This window comes from Triturus cristatus, chromosome 8 (assembly GCF_964204655.1).
Source record: "Triturus cristatus chromosome 8, aTriCri1.1, whole genome shotgun sequence".
Classification (NCBI taxonomy): domain Eukaryota; kingdom Metazoa; phylum Chordata; class Amphibia; order Caudata; family Salamandridae; genus Triturus; species Triturus cristatus.
The window spans coordinates 987657068-987670380 of record NC_140591.1 but is presented as its reverse complement, the minus strand read 5'-3'; the positions used below and the strand labels follow the sequence as shown (position 1 = coordinate 987670380).

General features: G+C 44.9%; 1 protein-coding gene across 1 annotated transcript; it reads right to left on the bottom strand.

Annotated features, from left to right (window-relative positions):
* Window positions 1-8993: 8993 nt before the first annotated feature.
* Window positions 8994-11788, bottom strand: TMSB4X (thymosin beta 4 X-linked). Its single transcript, XM_085622540.1, has 3 exons — window positions 11733-11788; window positions 10164-10279; window positions 8994-9469 (listed from the first exon to the last, which is right to left on the bottom strand). The coding sequence occupies exons 2-3, from the start codon at window positions 10261-10263 to the stop codon at window positions 9432-9434; spliced, it is 138 nt and encodes a 45-aa protein (XP_085478666.1). The 5' UTR covers window positions 10264-10279; window positions 11733-11788; the 3' UTR covers window positions 8994-9431.
* Between the last annotated feature and the right edge of the window lie 1525 nt (window positions 11789-13313).

Sequence of the window (13313 nt, the reverse complement as noted above, 5' to 3'; positions counted from 1 at the left end):
ACGGGGGAATTTCAATGGTTTTTTATCAGTAAAATGTCCGCTAACTATAACTTGTGTGAAACCTATGGTATATATGTATACACTTGTCTGAGGAAAGACTTGTTTGACATAAGTATTTCTTTCATGTAAATTGTTTGTTGATTGGTTGCCAAGTAATTAGGGGGTGTGTACTTTGTGCACATTACCAGCTTATAAGCAGTATATGTGAACTGGGTCAGACACAGTGAGCAAGGCGGACTCGTTCGCCGAAACGCGTCTGTGCCACAGCTTTTTGAAATAAAGCATTTCTTTAAAGTCATCCCACGGAGTTGGTGCCTGATTCGTATGCAAGGAACCCGGTTTGGAGCTAATATGTATATATATATATATATCGATGGTACACAGAATATATAGGTATAGAAATGTATATAAACTTGCCTTTCAATATTCTGGTAACAGTATTGTGACCATCGTTACATAATTTGTACCCAATATTCCCGACTGAAAGCCTAATGTGGAAATAGCAATGGTAATTTCATGGCCATTAATTCCTTACAGAGTATGTAAAGTAGCATTACTATGGACAAATCCAAATTCAGTATGTAAAGCACCTTTGCATTGTCAGTTTCCATATCGATCACCCTCTCTCCGAACTTCTTACACTGACATCATTACTTGGGAGTGGAACCTGTGTTCACAGGGAACTGGACAACACTGTAGTATCGTTCAACTACGTTCCTTGACATTTCAGCTTTTGGTTTCCTGGAGTACTCAGGGTTGTGGCCTATTGTGACTACATGAGGGTTTAGTATGGTAATGTTGTCTCTAGTCACCCTGGCAGTCATTGGTGTAGCTAGACTATTTGCCTCCCATGTTGGTCCCTGCAGTTGCTGCCCCGCAGCGGTATATGTAAGAGTGGGGGGGTTGCTGGCGATTCCTGCTGTGTTTGATGTCCCACGATGGCTGCAGGAAAGAGCAGGGGGAGGCTAATGCACTCAAAACGTGTCCTCCCTTGCTATGTCACTGCTGCCAGTGGTGACAAGGGAAGCAGCTGCTTATCCTATACAGATTGGTGTTAATGGATGGGTGGCAGCAGAGTAATGATGGTTGACATGTATGTTGTAATTAGTTTTCATTGCGTTTGAACACATTCATTGGTACAACTGCCATATTGGCCACCTTATGACAGCAACATACAGTGTAGCCAGCAGGTATCATATCATTCAACTGTTATTCTGACAAGTTACAGTAGAACCAACAACCTGAACCAATTCACATGGCAAACACAACACTTCCGTCCTCTTACCTCCTCGTCCAGTATTCTCTTACCACCGGAAATAACATAGAATCGCTGATTTACATGTATGTGTGTATGTAGGTAGAGGTACTTGTAAATTGCAAAACTTGATTAAAGGCAGTGGAGTGCTGCTGTGGGTTAAACGCGAAAGGTGCTGTCAGTGTGTAAATGAAGGGATTTACTGAGGCCGTGCACAGTTGTAAGCTTACTTGAGTCGCGGCCGGCATGACTCGTGGGTGGGGGGCGAGTGGGTCCCGGTGGGGGTTTAATTTTAAATATTTTTTTTTTATGTAGCTTACTTCAGTGCCCGCTCTGGTCTGGTCCCGTGTCGTCCCGCATCCTCTCCTCCATACAGGAAGCAGCCAAGGAGGCAGCCTCCCTCCCCTCCCCTAAGCCAATCACAATGCTGCAATGGCAGCGTTGTGATTGACTAGGACGCCGACCGCACAGGCGTCTATGGGGAGGCCATTTTCTCTATGCAGGCTGCATGCAGCCTACATAGAGAAAGCGGAGAGTGTGTATGACTGGTTTGGTCGGCACTGGGGCCAACCAAACAGTCAGCACCCACAACAGTGGTCAAGCCACTCCTACCCTGCCTAGAGCAGGACCACCCACCCGCCCGCCCCCAACAAAACCCTTCTGCTTTCTCACAGTGCGCGAAGTAGAAACATAAAAAGGTATTCAAAATACCATTTCATGTTTCTGCATCTCGCTCTGCGAGAAAGCAGTGGGGCGACGCTCCTCCGCCCACATGGAGGAGCTGCCCGCTGGCGTACTTTGTTATCCCATGTGCAGCATCAACAATCAGACCCTGGCACCATTCAGCCCAGTCACTGCTGGATTGAAGGTGACTGTAGTGATGAATTTCGATGATGCAGGCTGATTGTAGTGTGAACATGGGCCAAAACAGTTCTGCAACCCCCATGGTTACCTCACATACCAGTCAAACCATGAATAAATGTGCTCAGATTCTCAACTGTGCATTTATAAAAACAATCTGACCTCCGCAGTTTCTGTCTTTGACAACTCAGCGCTGTCATTGCCCAAAGAGCTGCAAATTTGCCTTCATATACCTATGGTACTGAGGTAAGATCTATTGAAGAGGAGCTACCAAACCAACAACAAGTGTCCAATCATTTTACAAAAAGAATTGACTCTTATACATTACTCAGGTCGAAAAAGTACGTGTGGAAGGATGCACTTTCCTTCCAACATGTTTGCTAATAGCCTATCTACCGTGGTTACACGTTAACACTTTCCTACTACAGATGAGGTTTCATAAATATTTGCCATTTACTGCTATTGTTTCTGAATTTCAATTTGCTCTTTCCTTTCTAAGGGGTGGTAAGGATAGCAAGTAAGTGTGTAAATACTGGTCTTTCATGAACTGTAGTAAAAATGGGTTTCTTAACAGAAAATTCCACTTGTGTGGAACTTTCCCTCTGACAAAGATTTCCATACAAGGCTTAACCAATTATACAGAAGTGATGGAGGCATGTCATTTGAAGCCCTCATGAGAGCATATTGTGTGGAAAGCACAACTCTACACGATTGCCAGGTTTGCATGTCCGACAGTATGCATCAGTTTGTTAGGTTTCAGGGAGGTGCCAGATTACGAGGTTGGCGCTCCCATCATGGGCATCAATTCACCAAAATGCCAGAGGTAGCGGAAGTTACATCACAAACTCTTTGCCCCTACTGACATCACAGGAAGTGACAGCATATACACCCTAACCCTATTTTTTCGAGGAAGGCATGTCACATGACCTAACATGACACTCGCACTCTCATACAACCCCTTACACTCATTCTTATTCATTCTCACTCACTTGCATTCACTCTAAATCTCACTCAAACTCACACTTACTAACACTCAGGCTTACTTATGATTTGCACTATGTTTGTGTCACTTTTGTGTCATTAACCCGGCGCTAAGTGTTAGGGTGGGATTTTCCTGTCCAATGCAAATCCTGATTTGTGTTGGATAGTATCCCAAAGTAATGCAAAATTGTGCTATGCACTGCTTTGCATTATTTTGCATCTAGTGGGCATTCCATAGGTGAGAAATGTTTTATTTTCTCCATGTTTTTCTAACTTTGCATGTGTGCTGCAATCTGCAGCACACATACAAAGTGAGAAAAGTCTTAAAGCATAGTTTTTATACCAGAACGGATCCCTTCCAGTACAAAACCTATGCTTCAGAGAACGCATATGGTGCAAGGGTGTGTGCATTGCCACATAGCTGCCAAAAGTGCACCAGTGCCCAGAGAGAGGAACAATTTACCATACCTTAGTAGAAATGGTGCATTTTTGTTATCTCCCTTTGACCAAGTCGGCAAAGCATCTCTGGTATAGTGTTGCTTTGCGTCAAAGAATAGTGTATCTGGGCCACACAATCTCACTCACTACCTGTCACTGACTCTCACTCACTTTCACTCAACCACACATGTTTACACATGCAGACACATGCTTACATATACACACATGCTCTCTCACATAAACACACTCTCACGCACAAACACATATATTTAAAGAAACATTTTACTTACCACAGCTGCCACCAAAGGTTCAGTTGCTGCTAAGTGTGCTCCATATTTTATTGCACCAATAGAGAATAATAAAATATAATTCACTATTATTATAAATAAAAACTGGCTGAAAATAAAGAATGTGGAGCCACTCCTGTGTTCTTGGCACTGATCTTGCCACCTCTGAGGCCAGGGGACACAAAGCCAGTGCCAGGGGGCGCAAATGGCAAGCCAACGGTCACAGCTGTGACTCCTTGCGAAATCTAAATGACGCCCATGACTCCAATACACTTCATTTACTCAAGCGTCATGTCACCTTCGCCTGCGTTCAGTAGGAGGGTACACTGTAGTGCTTATATATTACAATTTCTGTTTTTAAGGCAAGAACTATTCATTTGATTTTGGACGAAGGCTGAGCAGAGCTGGACTCCAGTCTGTCACGGTGGAGTTGGTCATTGGTTTTACAAATGATCTGTGTCACAAATATGAGCAAATCAAAGACTGGTTGTTAATGTTTTCATCAGGGACAAGTTTATTTAAAATGTTGCATTGTCGGTAGCATCCAAATGTATGCATTATATACTAAGATACAAAAAATTACTGGATAAGCTCATGGAGCTGAAAAGGGGGGGTGGAGTCGGTCATTGAAGATAGGATGTACGTAAAATATATGTTAAATTACCACTTCTCATACCCTCTACCCCCTCTATATGTTAACCATCCAAACTGATGTTAACCTATCTACTGCTATACTGTTGTAATGTATACTGTTATATTGTTGCTCTCTACAGTGTTTTTTGTTGGAATGCTCTTGATGTGAAACAATAAACCATCCTCAGATTCGAACGAAATTCCTGGAAGTGAGTGGGCCTTGATCGCTAAGAAACATGGTCAAGCCACGGTCTTGCTTAAAGGCACCTACTGGTGCATGATGCCACAATAGGCCTTAAAACCCAAGAAGATATCATCAAACAAAGAAACACTCTGGAATGTTATTGTAATGGTTTGTTATGTATGATCTGGTAAAGGGGAGTGTTGTTTTCTCCACCGTTGATGTTTCCTTTAAATATAGATGGACTGTATCCTTGCGCACACTGAATGTTAACTAAACACTCTAACTTCTGATTCTTACATACTCACTTTCTTCCTGGAAGTAAGTGAGCTTTTTCAAGAGATATATTCTTAAAACATTTTAAGTTTACCGGGGAAAAATGTGATTGAGCTGCTTTTTATAAATGGATCGATTGATTTCAGTTTTGCTGCGAGTGCTTATTTGGTACAGCATACAATACGAGTTCTAACAAACAGTACGCTGGCTTACTTAACAAGCATTGGTATAGCCAATAGGTCTCGCCTTTGGGACCTTATAAGTGTTTAGCCATGCAACAGTTGCATAACTAAATACTTATAAGGTCCCAAAGCGAGACCTATTGGCTATGCCAAGCGGCCGTGCGGGCACGAAAGTAAAAAGCGAACGCGATCACGATCAAACATCTAAGCGGCCGTGCGGCTGCGAAAGTGAAAGTAATCGCCCGCGCACATGCACTGTGGCTCTAGGCTGGCCTGGTAGCACTTTTTGGAGCCCTCTCAATAAGTCTCGCCAGACCAGCGCATGCGCTGGGTCAGGCGAGACCTAAAAATGATAAGTGAGTTGAAGGGGTTGTTTGTGATATTTTAATATAGAAGCGAAATCCATGTTAGCTACGGTGAAGAGTAGAAGAAGATGAAATGATTGTCTCCTTGTGGCTTTAAACACACTTAAACAGTAAGAATGAAAGTGCAGGTGAATGCAATATTATAAAAACAGCTATTGTAGAGAAAGTAACTACCAGAAGACCTCCTGCATGCAGTGCTTAATGCTTGCCAATGATTTCAGGTGCTGGGCACCTGCATACAATTTTAAGGTCCGGTACTAATGTTTGATCATCAGATTTTTACCCAGAGCAAAACAGAAGGGCAGAGAGAGACAAAGGAGTATGGGGAAGATAAGGGGATAAGTGACAAAAAGGAGAAAGTGGGAATTAAAAAAGAACCTGCAATAGTTACATAAAGAGGCACAAAATTAAGGGTGGTAGAAGAAAAAGGCATGAGGTTGAATCCAGTGGTGCCACCTGGCCGGTTTTACACCGACATGACCAGTATTTTAATGTCCCTACTGGTACACGAATTAGGGAAATCTCCTGAAGCCGGTATTTTTTACCCTAATTAGTACATAATCTAAACAGTAAATAAGAAATAAAACAACACTTCAATGTGCTCTACGTCTGCCCAAAAACCCCTAACTGAAAGACCATGTTAACTACGAGACAGACGATTTTATGTAAAGTTTTACTCAAGTTTCATGTCCGGGCATTTGCTGCATGTTAAAAGGTGAACAGATGGCTGGTATTTGTCTCTGGGAATGGAGTCCTCCCTAGCCCCTGCACTAATGTTATTTGCAAATAGACACTGTCCATATATGGCGTGTTTCTCTTTAAAAGACACAGACTTACCCAATTTAAGCTGCTTGCTTTTTAGGTCGGCCCACTTGTGTGCTGAAATGGGGAGGGTCCTTTGAGTGTAACCCTGACCTGTGTCAATCACCAAACATCAGCCTCTGGGATAATTGATATATGCTGCCACCAAAGATGTTTATACCTCAGTGTTGTGACAACAACCAGCTATGTTACATAAATAAATAAAAATGAGATAAATCTACCATGAGGCCTAAATCTATTGGAACAAAATGGGTGAATTGGGAAGAAAAGAATACAGTTAAAAATTAAGCACGATGTTACATGGTCACAATACAATACTAGACATAAGATTCATGAAATGTGACATTTGAATGTTCATGATCAATCAGTTTACATGCCCTATCCTTCCCATGTACAAGATGAAAGAGGTCGGACAGCACCTCGACATGGGGAGGTGCAAGCAGCGGTCTCAGAGAAGGCATCAAGCAGAAACACCACGGAAGTTGGGGGTGATGGGGAAGCGGAATTTTGACACGTTCAGCATTACACAAAAATAGTCCTGCGTTTCTGGAGAGGTGACCGCAGTATGCGTCCCCTTCCTGTTATTACCATCCAACAGCGCCGCCCTGCTTTACATTAAATCCTGCTCGTATGCACGGAATGATCTGTGGCGCGGGGGTTTTATCTTCAGAAATCAAGATGCTTTTATCCTTCATGGTCATCGTTTTGGTTGGCCATAAATATTTGCAGAACGTGCACATTTCCAGAAGATGTGCATTATTCAAAATGCAGGCCTTGCTTGGATTGTTTGAGTAAGTTTAGTCATCGCGTGTGCAGTAAACCATGGCGTGTACCTAACTTCAGCTTTTCTAACCAAAAGACGTGCGAATTCTTGTACACAAAATGTGCCCTTCCCCCACCCACCCTGGTGGCTTTGCGGCGGCGGCGCGCTTCGAGCCCGCATTGTCTGTCCCTGCAGCCGGTTTCCGGGGGTGCAGTCATCCTGTACGCCCCCTTCAACAGCGACCTCGGTGTGCGACTCGAATTCCGAGCGCGGACTGACTTCCGGCTCCAGCCTCAGACGGATGCGCCCTTGGGCAGACATGCAGCAAATCCCGTTCTCTATAGGAGGCCATGCGGTGTGAACGAAGCTTGTTCTGCCGTGGCGTTACAACCCGTGTTACTGGGTCAATCAATGTACACATCATGTAAAGGGAAAAACTGCCCCCGCTTACAGATCACAGATAACTCAATACGGAGATGGAGACTCCGAGGAGCCAGGGTCGTCGCTTACACCTCTGATGCATGCAATAAAAAGGCGAGACAAGAACAGCTATTATTAGTTAAAACTATGTAGGCTTCAGTTTAGGGCTGGGGTGTGGCAGACCCTTAGTAGTTCGTTCTCAAATCATCTGTGCATACAGGATTCACCCAAGAGCCGAGCCTAATGTAGGTAGTGAAAGGCGTCCCCCCAAGCCCTGCACTGAGATCTTGCAGCAGAACAAAGGGCCGTAAAATGTATGGGAGGGCCAATCCGTGGCGCAGGGGGCCAAGCACCCCTCGCATTACACCGGCACATTCATGGGCGAGGCATTAACCATTGTGTGGAGTGGGCTGATGGGCCTCAGTGAACACTGCGGGTGGTCCAATACACAGGGTCGTGTTTTCCAATCAGGAGGTGGCCTATACCGCAGCATCTGAGCAGTGCTAATTGAATTAGCTGTTGCCAAATAGCCTGGGCCAAACAAACGGGGCGAGGAAGGTGGTTCTGCTGAAGGGGTTAATGCGCACCTCCGGCTAGCATGATGCGCCTTGAATTATCCACATAGAAAGTAATTTTCCCCGAGCGCGAGGAACCTTCGAGATAAAGAAATATTAACGAACATAAATGACCCCTTAATAGATAAGACCATCGAAAATAGATTTTGCAAGTAGAGAAAGCAACCCGTCGCCCAAAACTATGATTTAGCACTGCCCGTTACAAATTGGCTTCACTCCCTTCCACTCCGGTTACAAACCGGCTTCACACGCACCCTTCAGATGTTCCAGTCAGGCTGCCACAAGAGTCTGATGCGTGCATCTGGAAGCATGGACTCTTTGATATCAGATACCATGGACAACCAAGTGTTCTGATTTGCTGACAGTGGAGTCCAGTTTGCGTCCCGCCCATATACCTTACTGGGTTCAACCTGGCAATCTCAATTCAACCAGCACCACGTATTTGTTTTAGGGCTTTGCGTGCAATAGTCCGTTTACTATTTATTTGGTACAAATCATCTCAATCCACAGGCTACTAAAACCAGGACGTGACACACCAAAAAGTACCAACGTGACAATGTCTATCCCTCTTAGCTCTACACACACTCCTAGTCAAACGTAACTAGCACAACACATCCAAATGTCATACTCCCAATAGGCGTCGCTTCCCCTTTAAAACCCAGTGCAGTGCTGGTGCAAGAGTACCACGTCGAGCACAATATAAGGTGGTCAAGGAGCCACGCCCAGTTCATGCATTCGGAAGTACCTGGGCAATGCCAACCCTCCCATCCATTTAGCATGCAAATTCTTTGTACACTGCTGGATTCAGTTGGTTCCCCAGTGTAGCATAATTATATAACGTAATAATACTTCCTTTTTAAAACGCAACATACATATATAAAGCTATAACATAGTCCATCACGTGTTACTTGGTCGCTGTAATCCTTTCACCAGTCCTTCAAATAAACCAACGTCCAGGTTTTAAAAATGTTTTATTTGCATATTAAAAAAAATGTGCATTCCAATAATTAAAATCATTTTTGGACAAATAAAAATGGCACTCGATTAATTGCATGTTGCGGTTCTCTGGGCCCCAGGAGCTCGGCCGTCGCTGTGGTGGAGTTGCTGCTGCTGTTCGTCGGGGGTCTTCGCCCGGGCTCCGCCGTTGCACTTTGACACCAGGCTCTGCAGCGCCCCCGCCGGCAGACAGGAGGGCAGCGCCCTCACGCTCTGTCAGTTCTCAGTCCTTTCGCTTTTTTTGGTGGAGCCGGGCGGGGGCGGGCCACAGTACAACGTTCTCCAACCTCCCTTTGCATCTTGAGTTATTTCATACAAAGTTAAACAGCTAAAAGAAGTAAAATAAGAAGGCAATGCTCGTGGAATGTACAGTGCGTGTTCGGCAGGGCGGGGCCATTAGGATTCGCAGCCTCCTTTCTTTTCTTGCTCAATCGCTGGTGGAAAAGAGAGAAAGTGTCGTAAGTAAATACACTCCCTTAACTCTGAAGTTAGAACACGATTATGAGCCGATATAGTTTACCAACAAACCAAGACATTGAAATTAGCATTCAAGAAGCCTGACGGAAACACCCAGGTACAGGATAAAATCAATTGTGCTTGCCATCTAAGAGAAGACATTCGACCACACAGTGGTTGCATTGGGGGAATATATACATCCCGTTATTGAAAAATTCTGATAAAACTATACACGTAAGAGTCTTGCAATCTGGGGGGAGAATATTGGATTCTGTGACGTCTACGTTCAAAGACTATGATGTTGGTAAAACAAACCAATCGTGGAAACTACTTCCAAAACAGAAACAATCAGCAAGTACTAAAAGGCTACATTTGAGAAAGACTGCATCACCAGGTCCATGGAAAAAAAAATCATATGCTCTTGTGCAATGGCATCTTTGTGGAATAACTCGTTCTAATCGGTTGCATATTTTTCACACCTGGCCTTTTCTCCCTTTCCAGTAGCAGTAGTTAATACTGCACCAAGAACATTTGTCTGCTATAATGCCACTTCCACTCAAATATCCGTAAAAAAATGTGGGCTTTTTTTAAAACTTTTATATCTGCAGATAAACTAAACACATTAAGTCACTAGGCTTGCTTACAGAATAAACGCATATAAAGGGTACTTACTTTCTTTTGAGGGGAGTGGATTCTTCTCCTGTGTTTCCGTCTTCTTCAATTTAGACTTGTCGAATTTCTCGACCTCAGCCATATCGGGTTTGTCAGACATCTTTGCAGATAAGAGTCTGTGCAAAAGAGAGACGAAAGGGCTATTAGAGGCACCGCCCAATTTAAGTCGCTTTCTTGGTACACCCCTCCCCTCCCTGTACCCACCTACTCACTTTTTTTCAAGTGTCAGACTCACTTCCCCTTCCACTCCTCCAACCCTTCCCTCTCTCAGCTAAATGAGCTCGCAAAGCAAGAACTAACATTTCCCAGTTTGTAAGGTAAAGGACATTTTCTATATAAAAAAAACTGTACACTCATAAATCGCAGGTTGGAGCTTCATCGTAAACTTTACACGTCATACAACCAAAGGCACGAAAGCCCACCCACACAATCGATATTGCCTCCCAGGGAATTCTTAAGACGGGCATTAGGGGTGGGGGGGCGCATATGCCCCTTCTCAACGCTGCAGGGTTTTCTGGGGTGCGTACTGAAATGTATTCTGTTCTGGTCATAATGAGATGCACCCAAAGAAAGCACATTGAGGCCGGACCCATCAATCACACCCTCCCTTCCTGTGCCCGGGAGAGAAAGGTCTCGCATTCTTGTTTCGCCACAAAGAGCTGCTGCGCAGTCCGAGCCGTGGAGCCCAACCACCGCCCTTCTCCCGCTTCCTCAAAGTGCCCGCCGGGCTCACACTCTCGCCCTAGTCCTCACAATTGCAGCTGCAGAAACACACATGGAAATATGGGCGGTGTGCCGTCGAGGATTATACTTCAATAGTCCTCCTCCCCGCACCACAAAGCACTGAAGCACACCATGTGCGCCCCTGCAGATACGGGGGGCGAATTTTTCGTGTGGAGATTTATATAGCGCGAACTCGACCCGAAGGTATTGGAGCGCTTTACACGAACACCAGTTATGTTACACCAGGACACATTCATTATTCCAGCCGCTAAAGGGCAAACCCCACCCCTAACAAAGCAGCAGCGCACCCCGGGCGCGGGAAGGAATCCTCGTGCACAAAACACTTCCTTGCGACAGCCAGCGCCTCCCAGGCTCCCACGCGGTGGCATCCTTGCCTTTGTCTCCCTGGGCAATGTTAATCCCTCTCACTGCAGTTTATACAGTAGAGCGCCCTCCCGGCTCTGTCCTTTACTACCAACTGCGTACATTTGTCACAAAGACCGCAGGAGATGGTGGGTTAGAAAAGAGGAAGCAGCTCCGCCTCCCCGCCAAGCGTTGCGCAGGATGTATTTTGTAGAGCGGTGCATGGGTTGCAAAAATGACACAAATGGAAGATTTATGTCAGAAAACCGCGACAATCCATCCTAGTACCGAAGGGACAGAGGGTGACATCGTATTGCCAGACAAGTAGGTACCCGTTGCTAAAACCATGGCATCCATTAGATCTTTAATAACTGAAAAATACACTCCTTTCCAGAGGCAGGCACACAAGAAGCCGGAGAAATGGCCTTGGTTTTATCTGCAGACAAACGAAAGCTTGCAAGAATAAAACGGTCCGATCCTTACCAGCGATTCCAAGCAGCGAGACGAGTCTTGATCCCTGTGACTGCAGCTCAAAGACTGGAGCACAAAAGGGCTGCTCGCGCTGTTATATCCTGCCGCCCGCTATGCAAATGCGCGGTGAGGTCATCGCTCCGCCAGCGGCACATCCCGGAAGCTTAACTGCTTTAGAGCCCCGCCTGCCCTGCTTCTACTTTTTGAAAAGCTTTTAAAAAGTGCGTGTCTTTTTCTTCAATAAATAAAACTATTTGTGCTCACTGTACTTCTAGCCTTTTCACTCTCAGCCATAAAAACAGCGGACGGGGACTTGCAGCTTGTACATTTACTGGCACCAGCGCCGAAAGGGTGCAGCACATTCTCTTGCTACGAAATGGGGGCAGATCCTTCATATCCGTGCTTCTCTCTTTGTCAGCCTCCATGCGCTGGTGATAACGCCTTGCAAGTTACAAAATGTCTTCTCTGTGACTCAGCTTTCCAGAATCTCCTCTAACTTTAAGCTCGCTTTACACATTCTGGGCCTCAATTCGATGTTTTACTTTGTTGCAGAATTCATTTTTTTATTCGAAACTTCAATTATCTTCCACTACCTGAAAAGATAACGCTCTTTTTCAACTACCATGTGCTATTTCTTATAACATACGTGTGGGATTTTTTCACACTTTACTGTTCCTCTTTTTTTTTTTTTTTTGCATAGGAGACGCGGGTTTTTCGTGGCTGGCTTCAAGCTATGTATATAGTGTCGCTTTCAAACTTATATGCATTCCGGCAGTCGCGCCATATGTTCTTTGTTACCTTACTTACACAAAACGCAGCGCCAAGAAAAAAAAGCCACAGAGATAATTCAAAATTGGAGCGCTGAAAAGAGGATATTACTACACAGGCAGGCACCTAATCTATACAATATTTAAGGTACAGTAACGAGACGGGAGAACTCATTGATGTCTCGATCCTACGTACAGCCTGACAATGAAATTCCAAAGACACACCCGGTCAACTTGCGCACACACATTCACACAGAATGCGCACAGGGCGGGGCTCTGAGTTGTAAGGTCTGCCAAGGGGGCTAGACAACCCTCCTCCCGCGCACCCCCATGCCCCCCCCCCCCCCCCAAAAAATAATAATAATCGCGTTCTAAAAAATGCGCGATGCAAGCATTGGTAATTGGCCTTCCATAAATGTTCAGGAATGGGACTCCCACGATACGTATTTCAGAATGTAAAAAGCGCAGGCAGTGCCTACAGCTATTCATTGGAACGACGTAAACGTTGCGCCGGGAAGACTGACGATTTAAATATCTTTATATTTTAAGATTGTGGTTTAAGAAGGTCACGAAGAAGAGGGCGTGTAGATACAATATTTTACAAAACTATCAATTCTACAAATCATACGGGTGTATTGTGCACATGTTCACCATTGTAACTTCTCACCAAATTCCAAGAACCATGAGTGGGGAGAATTTGGAAGAAGTTGGTTGCCAGAATGAGAAGGGCCAAGAAATTAAGCGCTCGCAGTCAGAAGGGGGGTGATGGATTAATACATCTGATGCCTCGTAGTTCACAGAGACGCGTACATAGGAAGTTTAATCA

Bases quoted from the DNA above. Each gene is read 5' to 3' on its own strand.
- TMSB4X (XM_085622540.1), bottom strand. From the start codon at position 10,263: ATGTCTGACAAACCCGATATGGCTGAGGTCGAGAAATTCGACAAGTCT. The intron at 9,470-10,163 runs GTAAGTACCCTT...CTTTTCCACCAG, and splicing joins TCCACTCCCCTCAAAAGAAA to CGATTGAGCAAGAAAAGAAA.